Source organism: Salminus brasiliensis, chromosome 10, assembly GCF_030463535.1.
Source record: "Salminus brasiliensis chromosome 10, fSalBra1.hap2, whole genome shotgun sequence".
In the NCBI taxonomy this organism is placed as follows: domain Eukaryota; kingdom Metazoa; phylum Chordata; class Actinopteri; order Characiformes; family Bryconidae; genus Salminus; species Salminus brasiliensis.
The window spans coordinates 34,060,700-34,079,109 of record NC_132887.1 but is presented as its reverse complement, the minus strand read 5'-3'; the positions used below and the strand labels follow the sequence as shown (position 1 = coordinate 34,079,109).

Here is an 18,410-nt window from a genome sequence, read left to right as displayed (position 1 = left end):
CGGGGACATTGGGGCCACATTAATTTTTGCTTCGCGATGTCCGTCCCACGTGCACATTAGCATGGCTTGCACTGTAATCTGTCTTGCAGGAGAGGCCGGCGTCTCTAGTGAGGAAGGATGTGTGTGAGCAAGACCGGCCCATTATTTAAAGGGCCAGTGCTGGATGCGTTTGGTGGTAACTTTCACCGCCAACCACCCCCAACCCCCCTTTCCCCCACGCCCCATCAACAATTTCTCAGTTATTTCTGCTTGTTTATTGGTCAATTGGTATTATACTCCATCTCTCTAGTAAATAATGGCCTCATTTTTCAGTTTGTTTTCTTTAGGCGCACAGGGAGAAGAGTGGCACAAGAACACAGACTCTTCTTTAGGTGCTTCACTTTTTGCAACCGCTGAATTAATTGTCAAGGGTTTTTGTTTTTGTTTTTTGTTTTTTTCTGTCCCCCATGTGCGATTAACCACAGCAGAAAAAAAGCAACTATGAGGTATTCATATGCCAGGGATGATTTATTGAAAGCTTAACTTTTTACAAGGTGCTTCCAGCAGAGGTTTGCTCTTTTTATTTCTATGGGTTTTTTTTTTTCCTCTCAAAGACAATGCCATGTTGGCACATTCAGTGTTTGTATGGCTCGGTATAAACTCTCTCATGCCAGATGGAACTATTATTAGTACACTTTCCATACGGCTCTGCTTTGATTGCAAACGTACGCATTCCCACCTGCGCTCGCGGTCATATCATCATAAAAAAACGATGAATATGACAAGCAGCGTGAATAAAAAAAGGCCTTTTATTGCAGATCGGGCTAGCAGAAAGTGCCAGGACTGTTGGTTGTTTGTTTGTTTTGTGATGAGCCAAGCCAATGCCCAGAGGACGTTTAACCGGGCTCATTCAGACACCTCTTGTACTGCGGTGGATAAATCTTCCTCCAGGCAACGTGTCTTGGGTGCAATTTACAAAATCAACCTCGCTGTAATTAACATCTGGCATTTTTCCTAAGTAACAGCCATTTGCATTGAACAAGTGCCCAACAAACACACGGACGACTCCGAAAGCGGCCCACAAGAAACGTAGCGATTAAGAAGCTATTTCGATTTGGACCTGGAACACGCCACAGTTCCAAGAGAGGAATGAACAGACGTGGTGATGTATAAGTGTTATGTGCGCTGTGCGGTGGAAGACTTAAAACATTAGCCATGAGTGGATGCGCTAGCTAGGACCAGAGGGCATCACTACAAACTCAGATTAAATTCCTACTGTGATGCTTAATGGAACATGCCGGCTGTGGGAATTTTCATCCACACTCTAACCCTCAAAAAAGCAATGCTGTAGAACCACTTTTGGTTCTTTTTAAGGATGGCATATCAGTATTGTTGCACACTGATGAATAGTTAGATGCTTTTAGATCCTAAGTGTTAGGATTAAGTGTCTTAAGTGCAACAACTTTTTTTTGTTACTTTTTTTATTAAAAAAAACATGTGTTTACATTTGTTTACTACTTATTAGAAACATCACTCATCAGATTTTTGGAGTCACCTAGACTTCCAGAGGGCTTTTAAAATAAAGTTCATGTGTTTACCAAGTATTTTATCCACCTGTGATGCCAGCTCTCATTAACACTCAAACCTTACAGATGGTTAAACCACCTTTCAGACAAAAGATCAGTATATTCTTTTAATTGTTAATAAAAGATTTTTTTTTTTTTTTTACACAAAATCTGTTCTTCATGTCAAAGAAAAAAAAACTCTTTCCCCACAACCCGGTGCTGGATTACTTTACAACTGAGCACATGCTGGTCAAACACACATGGGTCTACTGAGCCAGGTCTGGGTTGTTTTCAACTCTTTTGGTAGCTTTTTTGGTAGTTTTTGGTAGCTTTTTTATTTTAATATTAGATATACAATGCACAATAATGACAGTGTGTGTAAGGGTTTAGTTAATCTTTTTCTGATATGTATGTCATTTCAGCTTGTAGATATCCTAATATTATTCATACATGTAAAGAGTAGTTAAAAAGTTACTTTCACAGACACAGAACAAAACACATGAAACATTTTTGCTTCATACCCACCAACGAATGTACCAAACATTAATAGAAGAGCAGCGATGTAGTCTTTAATATTGTTTTTACTTTATATAAAACACATTTAAAAGTATCACTGATAACAGTAAAACACCAGCTTACCGATTCCTGTCAGTCATGACTCTGTAGAGCTGCCTGATCAGAAGCTGCTGAACCGACTCTGTTCTAATTGTCTACCTCAGGTGCTGTTTATTATTCTAACTGATGTCTTCAGGTGCTATTAATTAACACTGATAATTAACCCATTATCTGATTTATTATTGTGACCCAGTCACAGTCTGGCAGCTAGGCTACCAGTAGCAAAACTACTTAAAAACTACCCAGCATAGTTAAAATAACCCAACAGGCTCAAAATATCAAAAGAGCAGTAACAAATATAAGGTAACAAATGGTAGCAAAATTAAATACAAGCATATTTATTCAAAACAAAGACAAGTAATAAAAAGAAAGTATAAAAAGTATAGAACGAACTAAAATTACATTTTTTAAATGTTTCATGCCGGTGAATTATAATTCAATGGCTGTTGAAAATGGTGACAATACAGTCTTCTGAGTTTTTATATGTAATGTATTAAATATATTAGAAAGTGTGTGTTTGAACTAATTTGTACTTTTTTGTTTGTATGTGTTTAATCAAATGTCACAGTTTAGAAGTATAAAAACAAAAACAAAAACTACTTGTATGTCAGTTTCAACAGGTGTTTTCAGAAAGCAAAGAAACTGTTAGAACATATAGACAGACAGTCAGTGAAATACACAGATAATCTGACATTTAGAGCTTTAAACATGCAAACATGCTTTAGAATTAGTCCTAAAAATATATAGATCTCCAGTGGAGTTTTTCAAAATGGGGGTAATGTTGAAACCTTTGTCATAGATGGTGTATTGTTTTCTCAGGAAGCTCAGCTAAAAGACAGAAAACTGATCTCGTATTTCCTGATTACATTACCTTGTGTTAACATGTTGAAGGAAGTCGACATCTACCCACACTTCTTATGGGATATGTAAATAATAATTTGTTGTTGAATTGTTTTCTGTTCTTGGTCAAATAGGTTTCTGCCCTTCTCGAATGCCCACCAAAACAGAAAGTATGAGGCTCTGCTCCACACCACCTCTCCCTATCAGCGGACGGAGTATGGGAATAAGCACTTCCGAGAGGAGAACACGGGCCAACTCGAGGGAAAAAAGGTACATGTTCGATAGCACCACCGCACAGATAGAATGAATCCAGGTTTGCTCCCACATGCACTCCATATGTGCTCAACATGGCATGACTCAGCAAGGAAAAGCGTGCAACCCCATTCCAAATCCATGTCACAAATTTGTCAAATCTGACAGCAATTTAATAAAAACACACAAGGAAATGAGGGGAAGACACTCAACCAACCACCCCAAGGCCCTCGCATTAGGTAATTGACTGTGTCTTTGCTGAAGGCCGTTCATGGATGAGAGTTCTTTATTGGCTCTTACCAGCAGGCACTGCCCTCTGCATCCAGTGCAATTGCCCGGAAATGCCTCCTCCTGGAATAAAGTAAATATAAGAGCCCCTACAGCTGACACTGTTCAGACGAGCACACTTAGTGTCAAATACATTCAACAGTGGATGAAAGATACTGGATGTTGTTTTGTTTTTTCTACATTTTCTTTTCTTTAGCTGACCTGTTCGAAGTCTTGTTGTGTTTGAGGACTTTTCAAACTGCTGTATTGGCTATGCCCAATGCTTGTACAATGGCTTAGGCTGATTGTATCTGTTTTCTCAGAATGACTTGCTTTTCTCCCATAGACTATCTGGTATTCATGTTGATTTATCCTATTTTAACAACAAATGCAGTATTCTCAGATCTAATAAAAATAGAACAGGGCACACCTGAGCCCTGGGCAAAAAAAATCACCAGTCAGCCACATGTTGCAGTATTTTTGCTCACTTGACAAATGTGAAGATTTAAACAGGTGCCAACTAAGTGAACATCTAGATATAAATAGCAGGAGGTAAAAGCTAAAATGTATATACATATTCATCAAATCTGAATGTCTTCAATATACAGCAAAAACAAAAGAACTTGCCTTGCCGTTCTAGTGACTGTACAGGGTAGGTGTACCTGATAAATCGGCAACTAATGCATTTTTTAGTAATAATTGAAGATCATTTACTGGATCTGTCCAGGGGACACAGACCTCGTTTACACCTAGTCACTTCATATGACTAGCATCTGGATTGTATCCTGATCCATATCCATTCATACTCGGTAAACGTCAAGTATATCTCTGTTTAGTCATACCTGAAATTTGATTGCTGTGTGGGCTGGAATATGGAAATTTGCTCATTGCGTAGCAATAATTACTGGTGTTCAGGCTGGACTGGGAGGGGTTTTGGTTGTAGAGTGTGTCTTTAGGGGTTGAATGCTTTAAACTGCTATATATATCAAATTAATCTCAGAGCAATCAGATTTGTATCTCTTTTCAATGCATCTTGGGTAAGTTTATACTTGCATTTTGATGTGGTTTGGCATCCTGATACTTATGACGTGACCAGGTGTAAACAGGGTCACAGTGAATTTGCTGATTTAGAAAGTGGCTTCCTTCTGTCTAGTCTGATCATGTCACACCACGCTAAAAAAAAGCTCAACGTGTCCTGACACCACACAGGGACTATCCAGTTCTTTTTTGAGCCAGGTTTATATTGCAGGGGTGTGAAACCCATCCTGCTGGCGTTTGACAGTAATGAAGGATCAGCGTAACGAGCGTGTGTGTGATTAGCATAATTGATGCAGCTGAGGATGTCACATTGAGGATTATCACTGATCCATACATAGTGGGAAGACCCCCCACCCTCAGGGGTTATGCCCGACCTAGAGAGGTCTCTCGTCCCACTGACAGACACACACACATACACGGAGCCTCTCTTTGTGATGAATTAATTACAGTACTTCATCCAGTGTTTTAAGTAGCATTTTAGTCTGAAAATTATAGCAGCAGGTCAGATTTTCCCAAGAGAAATAAAAACATGAATACTAGAGCGAGTACTCTGAATATCTAGCAGTCAGAGCAGCACTTTGCTATATCTTTGATATAGACTAGGTTGCATGATAAATTACACTGAACACAATTACATAATTAAGTACACAGTAAGCTATGTAATGCATTAAATTTATATTGTATTTATAATTCAGTTTACATGGAGGCAGGTTCGAATCTGCACTTTGTTTAGACGCTAAAAATGAAAAAAAACATGGCACAGTTTTTTGTCTTGCCACAATTAAAGATTGTTGGCACAACTATAGCTTTGGTTTCGGTTCATACTAAAAATCTTCTAATCAAACCGAATTCAGGAGAAAAAAGAGTGACATATGATGCACATATGATAGAAGGCTGTAGAGAGCTGATAGAAAGCAGGTGTGTCCACGGGTCCTGTGGGATCCATTCAATAACTATAAAAAAGTATTGGCTGAAGAAACCATCATTCCAGAGAACACAGTTCCACTGCTCCACAGCTCAATGCTTAGGGGCTTTATAATAATCTAGCCCACACCTCACATTAGGCATGGTGCCAGTTGTTTCATGTTTATCTAAGAGAGTCCTATATTCTATTGGCTGACTTCATTTGTTTGAAGGGGTGTCCACAAGAATTTGGATAATTGATGTTCTTTGCAGTAGTGTTTTTGTTAGCTTCTGTTAGGTACTTTCATTGATGAATTTTAATCTCAACCTCATGGTAATATTAGTGAAGTCCCTATATAATTTTTATTAATGAGAAAAAATTTAGAAAATTTAACATAATAATTTAGTTTGAGCTGTGTACATATTTTTACCCAAAAACGTTTTGAATTTTTTTTTATCTGTGATAAAATGCACAGGTATGGTAGCATAACATTCTGTGGCAATGGATGTCCGTGCAGCACGTTATTGCTGTCCTACCCATTTTCTTCAGAGTGTGGGGATCGCTGTGTCAGTTAAATAACTTTTAGGTGGGACGCTGCTGTATCTCGGCTCCCAAATGCGCAACATAGCGTGAAAGCCCTGGTTCATAATGACTGAATATCTTTTGGCAATAGAAGTTGTGATAGAGCTTGTACTTTTAGAGGTGACTGTACAGGGTAGGTGTACCTGATAAATGGGCAAATAATGCATTTTTCAGTAATCATAATTTGAAGATCATTTACTGGATCTGTCCGGGGCACACAGACCTCATTTATACCTGGTCACTTCATGTGACTTTTGCTGAGTATTTGCATCCGTATTCAGTGGAAACGTTTGACACAACTTGCATGTGGCCCTTCAACTTCATTGCCAAAATGCTTTCATACGCAAGCTTTTAATGCAGAGCTCATCTATCTTGTACCTTTTTTATGTGCATACGTGTTGCACTCCCACACTTCAAATTTCTGCCCCTAAACACTAACTTGCTGGTTTGTGTTATATATGACATGGTGCAAAAAAGTAAAAGCTAATAAAAAAATAAACCATAAATGAAATTAACTAGCATAGAGCCAGAAAACAAACTCTTTAAAGCAGCCTTATGTGAGAACTGCCATTTCTAGGGCTCCACCTACAGTATGGACAAGCTGACAGATACAGCACCATCATCTGAAGTGAAAGAAGCATGTGGACTGAGGCGGTTTATATTACAGGATTTTGCACAGATATGACTCAACAACAGAGGCACGTTTCTCCCTATTAGAGGTCAGTAAAGCCTTAAAATATATGCAACAAATACTGTCATGCACAGTACTAGCATATACAGTGTTTGTTGCATACAATTTCAGCTTAAAACGATCTTCCCACATCCCTGATGCCAGGCCTCATTTGCATGACACAATCACTCTTCAGGCCACTAACACGGTCACATGATGGAGAGACTAGGACTAACATTTACTGAAAAATGAATTCAGAATTAAACATGCAAACTACAATGTCTAAATGCTGACATCAAATTATATTAAATTACATTTCAGAAAGGACTTAACGAAAGGCTTCTCACTGGCTATAATTAAGGCAAGCAGCTCACACAGCATGTAGAGAGATGTCTTCTCTTTGAGCGGCTTACCCTCCAACCCTCAACAAAGCTCTGCCTGATGAAATGTCTGAGGAAATTCTCTCTCTGTCTCCACTCCTCACTCTTTTATCGTAGTGTGTGTGAGAGAGAGACAGAGAGAGTGTGGGGGTAGGGGTATACGAATGGAGATCTAAACAAGTAATGCAGTCAAAGAGATGGCCTTCGCTTAACCCAGGTCACACAGAGGCCCAGCCACGGAAACGGAAGGTCCCATGAGTATATATGAGTGGTGTTAGGATTAAATAACATTCTCCGGGTTTCATCCTACTGTTATATACCAGCAATACTGGTAGCAGTTCAGTCTGTCTCTCTGTTGTATTGTGTTGTGACCTTGAAGTTCTAAGTCTCATTGGTAAAGAAAAAGACATCCAAAGAGCAGTAGGTTGGATTGCCAGGTCACTTAGGGACGTCCCAAACAATGTGCTGTACATTCCCGTAGTCTGTAGTTTTCCATGGAAAACTGTACTGCATAATTAAGATGTAAAAAATAGTGAAAAAGTAATTATAGGTATGGTATGAAATTGTTCATCATAGTACTAAGAATTCTGTATGGTATGAAATTGTTCATCATGTACTAAGAATTCTGTACAGTGGTGGTCATATGGACCAGGGGTCTCAGTATCTACAATAGTGGTGTAACGCAATGCTGTTTAGGCTCAAAATACCTGTATTCATGTCAGATTGAAACTGAAAGTGGATGTGGCTTAGACAGGGAGTTTATGCATAACTGGTCTTTTAAAGTGGGCAGGCCTTAACTTAGCCTTCACTATTTTTGTTAACTGCTTGTTATGGCTTAAAAGTTCCATTTCCACAAGACTAAATGCATCGGGCTTCAGCAGAATTTTTATTTGATAACTCCAGTTAGGTCATGTTTATGCAGGTAGCGATGCACAGTCAAACAGTGCATCACCATGCCAAAGTTTTAGCAGACTCTGGTGTGGATGGTGTACTGTTAGATTGTGCAGCAAAAGATGCATTTTTGGGGTTTTGATTTCCCAGCAGTCCTCTGAGCAGTTTTTTTTAAATATTTTTGTCTTTCACACCTTGCCTTGACCTCCACTGTTAACTGTAAACTGGTAACTGATTTTGTAATTACACAGCTACCTGAACATATTTTGCTTGAACATTTTCTCAGAATTTTCTCTCTCCCGCTTTGTGGGAATCAATGAATATAATTTTCAGACAAGAGGACAAGGTTTGAGAACGTGTTAAAGAGGAATGAGCAAATTGTCAACGTTCAAGATCAGTTCATCCTCTACTCAGTTAACTGTCATGATCAACTGGGTCAGACAATGAGGGAGAACACTCGCAGGGGATGGACCAAAGCGAGAGAGTTTATTAACTCAAACAGGGCAGAAAACAAGGAAAAAGCAGCAACAGATTAACAGAGTAAATGATAAACGTGACAACCAAACTGGGCAAACAAAAGAGCACACCTGTGGCTGGTGAAGGACGAGAGCTAGGCTAGCATGCCAGGGCTGAGCCAGAACTATACCGAAAACCTAAACCTACAGGCAGTGCCTGGGGAAAACCGTGAAACAAAGACAGCAGCTTCTGAGACTTACTGGACCTCCGGAGCTGAGGGATCCGCTGCCGAACCCAAACAGAACCGATACAATGACGGGGCTAGCTTACCAGGGCACAGGTGATAACTAGAGCGCGCACCAGAGCAGAGTCCCTAGACAGAGGAGGTTTAACTGACATTAGCAGAGACCGTTGGAGAGCCCAACGGATAATGCCAGCACTACGAGACACCAGATCCAACCCAGTGTTGACCTGAGATAACCAGAGCTACTAAGAGTTAACAGAACTCAACTAAAGTCAATTCTCGGCCCTGGCTGCTTGCGCTAGCCCTCCTTAAATGCACCAGCCCACAGGTGAAACACATTAACAGAGCGATTAACAGACACATGACAAACACAACCTAAAACCAAGATGGCGACGATGGGTGTCAACACAAGAGTCCTTTTCAACATAAAAGTCCAGAGCATAACATAAACATGACATGAACATGACATGACTTTGAAGGGGGAGACCCGATGGGGACACCCCGGTCGCCGGCCAGCAACCTGCAGAGCATGAACGGCCACCGAGGAACCCTGCTAGCCTAGTTCGCTGGGACATGACTGCCGAAGACGCAAGGGCACAGCACCAGCGTAGAGGCGAACCTCCCGGGGAGGCGACCACACGGCCCAGGGACCGGCCTACGCCCGTGAAGACCCCGCCTCTGTGCGGGGCCAATACCCTGATCGTCCGGCACCCAGGAGCGCACCTCGGGACCATATCCCTCCAGGACCCTGAAGCGCTGCTTCCGGCCCCCACGCCTCCGGGAACCCAGCCCTTGGCTGACCGCTTGAACGGGGGTCCCCTTGCCTCTGCAGGCCATGGCGGCGTTTCCTCCGGGGTGACCACGTCCAGGGACCCAGACCCCACAGGCGTAGCTGAAAAACATGAAACAAGAAACAAGACTAGGGTGAAAACATGAACCAGCCTGTGAAAACCAAAAATCAAACCAAGACCACAACCACTTAACTTATGCCACTGCAGACCCCCCCCCCCGGGGGCCGATGATGATGATCAGTGCCCCAGGCAGTCGCAACCCTAGGGGCCGCAGGCTCTACAACCGACGCAGTGGGCGTCGACGCCCGGCGGAGGACGCCGACGCAGGAACTGACGTAGAGGGCACACCCTTCGAAGGGGCTGACATAGCCGTCAAAGGGGGCGATGTGGAGGGCGCCATCTTCGAGGGCACTGGTGCAGCAATCCCCGCCTTCACTGGACCTTGGGCAGCTGGTACCGCTTGCTTTGGGGCAGTCCTGGGTACCACCGCCAGACCAGACCTTGAACCTGGGACAGCTGGCCCTGCTTGCTCCTTGAGTCTACTGGGTGCGTCCGTGGCTTAACTGGCGGGCTGGGCTGCCTCCGTGGCTTGACTGGCGGGCTGGGCCACCTCCTTGGCGTGATCCGGGGCCGCGAGCGCCACCTTGACGTCATCCGGGGCCGCGAGCGCCACCTTGCCTGTAGCCGAGGAGCTGGGCACAGCCACCGTAGCAGAGACCCTAGGCGTAGACCTAGGGCCATGGACTTCGGGAGCAGACGTCGCCTTGGAGTGGCACACGACCACCTCCATGGGCTCGCTGACAGGTACCGCAGATAATGACGCCAACGACTCTGGATCCATAAACCCACCCCGACGCTGAGTAACCGGACCGGTCTGCCTTCCAGGCCCAGCAGCTAAACCCCCTGCTCTCTGTGACTTTGGCTGTGACATGGTGGGGGTAGGGCGACCTGGGAGCTGGTCGAGCCTGATGGCGAGCGTTATGAGCTCATCCAGCTCAAGCGACTCACCTCGCTTGGCATGCCAACTCCTGCTGCAAATGGGGGGCAAGCCCGTTGCGGAACTGGGCAGCAAGCACAGCGTGACTCCACCCACTACGCGCAGCTAAGAAGCGGAACTCCAGCGCATAGTGGGCTACAGACCTACTGCCCTACTCCAGCCACAGCAACAGGTCGCCCGGCGTGAGTCCCCCTCGAGGACGCTGAAACACCGCCTTGAAGTGCTTCAGGTACGTCGAGAAGGGCTCCACGCTAAGCTCCTCCCAGGTGGCTATGGCCCAATCCAGAGCTTCTCCAGCGAGACGGGATACAAGAAAGGCGACCTTCGCCTGGTCAGTGCTGGTTCCTTGACTACATAAATAAACCGAGCACTGAAACAAGAACCCCTCGTAAAGCTCTGGATCGCCTGAATACGTATCCGGAATGTCCATCAGATACAGGCTAGTGACTTGGCAGGGAAGACTAGCAGGCTCCAACGAAGTCTGTACTAGATTCGTGAGCCCTTGGATGTCACCCACTAGTTTGGCCACTAGCTGCCGTTGGTTCGCCTGTTGCTGCCTCAGACGACCAACGGCCTCAGAAACACTCTGTTGAGAGTGGTGCTGCTGCCCCAAGACTTGTCCTTGGGCACGAGCAGCTAGATCTCTGGCATCCATCCCCGCTGTTCGGGGGTATTTGGCCGAGAATTCTGTCATGATCAACTGGGTCAGACAATGAGGGAGAACACTCGCAGGGGATGGACCAAAGCGAGAGAGTTTATTAACTCAAACAGGGCAGAAAACAAGGAAAAAGCAGCAACAGATTAACAGAGTTAATGATAAACAAAAGACAAACGTGACAAACAAACTGGGCAAACAAAAGAGCACACCTGTGGCTGGTGAGGGACAAGGGCTAGGCTAGCATGCCAGGGCTGAGCCAGAACTATACCGAAAACCTAAACCTACAGGCAGTGCCTGGGGAAAAACGTGAAACAGAAAGACAGCGCGGGTCAGGCGCTTCTGAGAGCCGTGTGAGCCGCATCCCGGGACCGCCCCTGAGGCGGGAGCGGCGGCGTGGGCGTGACATTAACTTTACGTACCACATGCTTTTCCTCTCTCTCTCTTTCTTTCTCTCTCTCTCTATAGCCTGTGTACTATATATATGTTTTTGTTTGTTTGAAATTATTTGTATATATATATATATAATTTATTTTATATAAGGTATAAATATTCATATTTATTTAGTTATTTACCTATTACTTAGTTATTACTTATTTATTTACTATTGGAGATCTGTTGCTCTGTTGCTCAACACATGGTCTGTGTGGGCTGTATGAAGCAACAGCTCTACTGGAAAATTTACATTTACATTTAAGGCATTTAGCAGACACTGTTATCCAAAGCGACTTACAAAAATGCTTTGCTATTTAATGATAGAAGACATTTTAAAAATTAAATGGTTAACTGAAATTGTACATTTTTATTTACATTATTTTTCAGAATTTTGGACCTTTTAGGTCAGGCTACTTGAGCAAACCACTAACAGCCAACAAAAGTTTACTGGCAACAGAAGCGTATTTTCTGGTTTTATATAGAATAGTGCATTTAAAACCGAAAGCAAGAGGAGCAGGACGTGCATTATCATAACTAATATGATAATATGTTTCCCAAGGCCTGCACATTGTTGGAAACTTGTAACTAGCTAGATAGCTATAACATTTAGTTTCAGTGACCATGTTAATACTTGTTAATACTTGTTAATACTCTAATCTTTATCAGACACCACTGAGCAATTTGATGTTCAAGGGGGAAAAAATCTACCTTCCTAATTCTCAGAAGAAAAGCTTCAGCCCCTGATGACAATCCTATACTTTAAAACGTAAATTGATTCTAAAGAGGAAATTAAATGGCGCTTATTACACTGTCTAACTAGTAACCCAGTGTCATTTGTCTGTGGCTTGATAAATGTGCCGTGTTTGCCTACCTTTGGCGGTTAGTGGTGAGAAATGCGCTGCACACAAACCTGCCTTTCTAATGAATTTCCACATCCCCTCATTCTCTTTTTTCCCTCTTTGCATTGACTCACAGGAAGATAATGATGGATATGGTGATTTTCAGGTGCATTTGTGATTAAATTATACCTATTCTGTTTTTTTCTCCCCCTACATTTCTTCCTTTCTGTTCCTTCTCCACTCCTCCTTGGAACGGCACCTTGAGATCTGTTATTTCCTAGGATTAACATGTCTTAACCCGAAAGCAGCACACAATGATTTATCTCAATTGTAAAGATAAAAGCAGGCGATGTGGGAAGGATTGCAGAGGCAGCGGACGCGCTCAGATACATTGCTAATGAACTTTACTCTGGATAAGTTTGTCAGCCAAGTGCCTTAAAAGTGAAATATAAATGTTAAGCACAAATAAATATAAATGTTGTAGCACAACAGTTTAGCAGCAAATAGTTGGAAATGTGTTTGATCACTTAGAAATAGCCTAGGCAAATTTCTTCTGAGAGTATCACAGGATGCTTTTTCAGATAATTGACGATCTAACACTACTGTTAACCAGTACAGTGTTTCTCCTCAATGAATGATGTGGCAGCATGTTTGTCTGAGAAATACAGCATTTTTTCACTGTTTCTGAACCTAGCTCACATCATCTAGAGTAGTTAGAGACAGTTTTATATACAGTATGAACAGAATTTGATATATTAACTTAATTGTCCTGCCAAAGCATAAATCACCTCTCGGCCTGTACATTCTATATATTACCTGTACTTAAATGTAATGACTCCTTGAGTTGTGATATCAATATTCGAATACTGGCACTTTGAAAAGTTCACTAAGTGCTTGAATACATATAAACATTCTAATTGCTTTAAAATATACAACTGTCATTATCATTTACATTAGTAAATGCATGGTTATTATATTAGTAATTTTTATTGTTGTAATGTAACATAGTTTTAATCTCTAGGTTGTAACAGAAATCATGATATTTGGTTCAACAGGGCCTATCAACTCTCCAAAATCATTTAATGGTCCTATATATTTATGACGTCCAAAGAAAAAAACCCTACACCATATTTAAAGCAGCATTATGCAAGAATTGGTATTTCTCCTAGGCTTGAGAAGTGGAATTCCTGCTTTGAGCCTCCCCTCAAGGACAACACACTGACATGCATTTCTGGACAAGCTACTAGATACAGAACCATCACTGAAAGTAAAAGTGAAATGTGGACTGACGCGGTAGAGTAATATAATATTTTACATGAATACGGCTTGGGTAACACAGTGTTACACAGTTCTCGCAAACGTTGCCCTGCACATTTTTTCCAAAGTTACATAGTGCCATTAGCAGTGTGCTGAGCCCAGAGTAGCAACGATAGACATGCTATTTTCCCTTTTACAAGTCCATGGAGCACCACAAAAAATGTAAATCCTACATAACATTTTCAGGAATTAGTGAAAAGCTGGAAAAGCTGGACTGTGAGTGTTTCAGTCAAATGCTGTCCACAGCAGCAAAATATGCAATATAGATATGCAATATAGTCAACAGCTAATATAGATCATGATAAAAATGTATCTCTCTGTTGTTGTCCAGCATTGCCTTGCACAGTACGTTGATTTAACAGGCTTTAGCTTACTGTATTAACAGAAGTTTATAGGCATGAACATATTAAGTAAGTTTAAGCATATCAGTGGTTATATATATATATAACCACTGTTTTTCACAAAGAACCCTTGAAGCCATTGGTTTGTTGACAACATTACTGTCACTTTCGACACACGTCTCAAACCACAATTTTGTACTTTTATCACTATCTTCGAAGGCACTGACTTGTGAGATGGCACATTTATAGAGAGAGAGAGAGAGAGAGAGAAAGACAAAAAATTAACCCGATCCCAATCTAGCTCGATGACCCATACAGTGTCAGGTCCTGTTGGGCTTTGTCAAATAGCAAATCTCCATTTATCATGCAGCAGGTCAATTGACTATATACATTTTTAGCGACATATAAAGTGCCAACTAATCGTTGCCTGAAGAAGAATGATAAATCTTTTTCGAGTGTTTAAATGTGTAATCGTGACAGCCCTAGCCCGGGCTATAACTTGAGTGTGAGTGTGGTATGCTGCACGTAACCTATTGCTATGATGGTAGTTTCTGCTGATGCATAGTGAAAGTCCAGCTGGCGAAGATGACGGCTGATGCATACTCCATAATTAGTGCATTAGTTAACATCCGCTAGATGAGGATGGCCCTTCACAGGGGTGCACGTTTGCCCTTTGCGTGGCCAGAGCCTTGTGTTTTGATGTTTGCATTATCACCACCAGTGCTAACAAATTGAAGCACCAGGGCTAATTACAGCGTCTAATGAAGTGCAGGCAGTGGCCATGCCTAGCCACAAAAAGCCTCGCCATCGCCTTGCATTAGACTTTCATCAATCACGCTTTTAAACTGATATATCTTGCTGGTGAAAGCCTCGTGCGCTGCCTAGTCCTACATTTTCCCCCTTCCTCTCTCTCTCTCTCTCTCTCTCTCTCTCTTTCTCTGTCTTTCTCTCTCTCTCCGTTTTTTTTAATGTTGCCTCAGTAATTGCTTTTTCAACCCCCCCTCACCACCACCCCCACTACCTCTAAGCAGGATTCAAGCAATGTCTTTTTTTTTTTTTTTTTAAATTATTGTGCTAGAAGGCCTGGTGGCAACAGGAATATTTAGCCTAAAATGATGCTTTGTTACTGCCTTCTCTTGTTAATCATCGGCAGGATAATGCATCAAAATGATCCGCATGATGTACGAGCCGTGTTTAAAAGTGAATGATATTCATTATGAGCCATAAATAAGTAAAATAAAAAGTAGGACAGCCTGCTTCCACTCCAGGATAGTAGACATCCAGGTTTCAACCCTACCCATGCGCACACGCACCCGCGTACATCATACCGGACTACATTAGTGACCAAGAGGCACTGGGTGATTCACTATAACCGTTTTATAGGGTGATAAAATTTCCCGGCCCCTTCATTTGCCACGTTATAAACAATTCTCCTGACGTGCCTCTTACTTTTTATGTTCTATATGTATCAATTAACTCCACACTTTCTTCCATTATGTCAGCATTTCCTTTTTTATCATTCGGCATACAAGTAATGTCAAATAAACACGACTTGAAATATGATCTAAAAGAGGGTCTGTGCTTGATGCAAGTTGTGGCCTTTTAAAACAGTCAAAAACAATGGGATTGTTAATAGTTTTCCTCACACATCCGTCCCTAAATGATACTGTTACAAAATGTTATTTTGATACTATTGTATGAAATATTACATATGCAGTAGTTATTTCTGTACAGCAGAATGATCTTTATACTTTGAGAACATTTCATGATGAACAGACCAATAGAAAATGTCCTGGTCTTACTTGCAATAAAGTTGCATTGCTGTATTATTAACATACACATACAGGTTAAGAAAGCTATTCCGTTCTCTTATGAAGACACCATTTCTGAGATACTAGTTTTTCTTACAGTACACTCTTAAAAATAAAGGTGCTACAAAGGGTTCTTTGAGCAATACCACAGAGGAACCATTTTAGTTTTCGTACTTTTGTAAAAAAAAAAGATATATGTCGTGAATCTTTTAAAGGTTTAAATACAATATAAAGGTTCTTACATTTTGAGTCCATTGAGAATGCAGCAAGACTTATTACACACTAAGGTGTAGTATTCAGTAACTACAGGGACTTGGTGGGGCTATTCTTTGGTAATAGAAGTTTGTGATAACACTTTCGGCCTGCTGGTGGCCATAGTCTGTTTAAGTGGTTAAACAATTTAAAGGGGAAAATTCTTCTTTTACAAATATGGAATCATATATTTTATTTTTAAGATTGTTTTTCAGTACAGTGCAAAACCCTCAGAAAGTCACAAGCCTGAGAAGTCGCAATATATTATTTCAGTATAGTCATTGATATGCTGTTTAGAATAATGCAGGTAAACAAAATACAGGTCTTGCTACACTCCAGCCACTGTAAGGACTATAATCCAACTATAAGTTTATTTATAATCATTAAGTACACATTAAAACAACAGTTATAAACTGTCGCATGTATTTATTTATTTTATGTTAAATTCAGCAAATGAATAGAAATAGTCGACTTAAATTGAACACGGATCAGAACTGTTCAGAACTATTTAGAACTGAAAATAGGCTAGACATTATAGTCCTAGGCTGAAAAAGACATCAGAAAAGTCTCAAAGGCAGTGATTTGTACATTGGTCCAATATGGTTTAATGTGAGAATAGATAACCAGGTCTAGGCTTTCTTGATAGAGATTCCATCTGTGCTTAAAAAGCCTAAAAACAAAGAAAATCCCAGTATATGGCCGGCGCTTCTACAGTAAGTATGGAAATCAAAGATAACCCTCTTCAAAAGCATCTTTGCATTAAGCGCGTGTCAGAAACTCACCCTCACAGCCAGGCCTCTCTTTAATAGTTACGCTCCAGTGAACCAATATACTGCTGTCTCTCTCTCTTTGCTTTGCCTCACATTCTCCACACCGGCACCAAATCTCAGCCTTCAAACGGCCAGACATGACAGCCTTCATATTCCATTGTATGGACTAGAAGTCAGCAAAGAGCAAAATGCAAATGCACACTCTATTACTTGGGAGGGAACACATGGAAAAGATGCAGATGCAATCTGAAGGGTCCATTGAGAGTGGCAAAAAAAAAAAAAGAACAGGGATGGTTAACAACACCCCACCCCCACCCCCCATAACATAAAACAGGACACAATAAACCCAGACACACATACACACCTCAATTCATGTCCACTCTCTGTCCTTTTCTTGCTTGTCCTTGTAACGTAAAAACTAGAGATTTCCATTGGCCGTCTGATTCGATTACTTTCACAAGTACTTTATTGTTGAGTATTGGTCAATATGGTTCCACAGAGTTAATCCATAATCCAGCTACAGAATTTAGGTAAAATGTAAATCTACAATTATTTTGTCATTTTGTGCATAATGTAATATTCTTGTTTAAGTTTTGAAATATTTTTTACAATAAGAATTGCACTCTTAGGAAGTGGCTTAATATAGACAATATCTGAAGGGACTGTCCGCTTGATTACAAATAGTAAAATTGCAACATTGAAGCAAAGATGTGATTTAAGTGTAAGACTCAGTTTTAATTCAAGGGAGTTAGCAAAAATATTGCATTAATCATTTTGGCTTGACTTATAAGCAGCTTCATGGCCAAGTTTGACCAGTTTACCAGTTATTTCGTAATAAAATAAGGAGACAAAAGGTCTGGAGTTAGTTCCAAGAGTGAAATTTGCATTTAGTAACTGTTCATGGGAACTCTCAGTACAGCTGGATAATGATGCAAAATATATTGTAAAAGCAACCAAAAGGCTTCTTAAAAGTGCTCCACTGCCCTGTAATAGGGAGAGTAGCATTTTTACCGTTGCTACTCCAGGCCAGAAACTGCACATGTAACTTTGTAAAGTGGGCTGGACAGCGCTTGTGAGAACTGTTTAACACTGCGTAATCTGGATCATATTTGTGGTAAAATCTGTACTTTCTTCACCATCTTTGGTTCCAGAGATCATTTGACGTTAGTATTTTCCAACATATGTTTATTTGAGTCCTGGCCAATTGCTTTTATAATAATGATATAATAATGCTATAATAATCTCTTATAATAATGATTCTTTATGGAATTAAAATGGTTCTTTTAATGGCACCCTGTTTAGCACCCTTTTTTAAGTGACCTTGTAACTGAAAGCATGAACAGATTAAGTAACAAAATAAGTTACAGCCCAACTTATTAAAAACATGCATGGAATTGAACGGGACCTCAACCGTAAAAACAGCTGTGGATCAAATGAGACTCCAGGCCTTTGCTTGTGCATATAGTTCATAGCATACACAGACGGTCTCTGTTTCTCTGGGGATTGATTAAATTAATTA

The 18,410-nt window shown here is 41.2% G+C and overlaps 1 protein-coding gene across 1 annotated transcript in view; it reads left to right on the top strand.

Moving 5' to 3' along the window:
* Positions 1–18,410, top strand: part of spata17 (spermatogenesis associated 17) — a 62,478-nt gene that overhangs the window by 33,918 nt on the left and 10,150 nt on the right. The window contains exon 9 of the mRNA XM_072690527.1: positions 3,134–3,269. Within this exon, the coding sequence (XP_072546628.1) occupies positions 3,134–3,269 (136 nt within the window). The remainder of the gene's footprint in view (positions 1–3,133; positions 3,270–18,410) is intronic.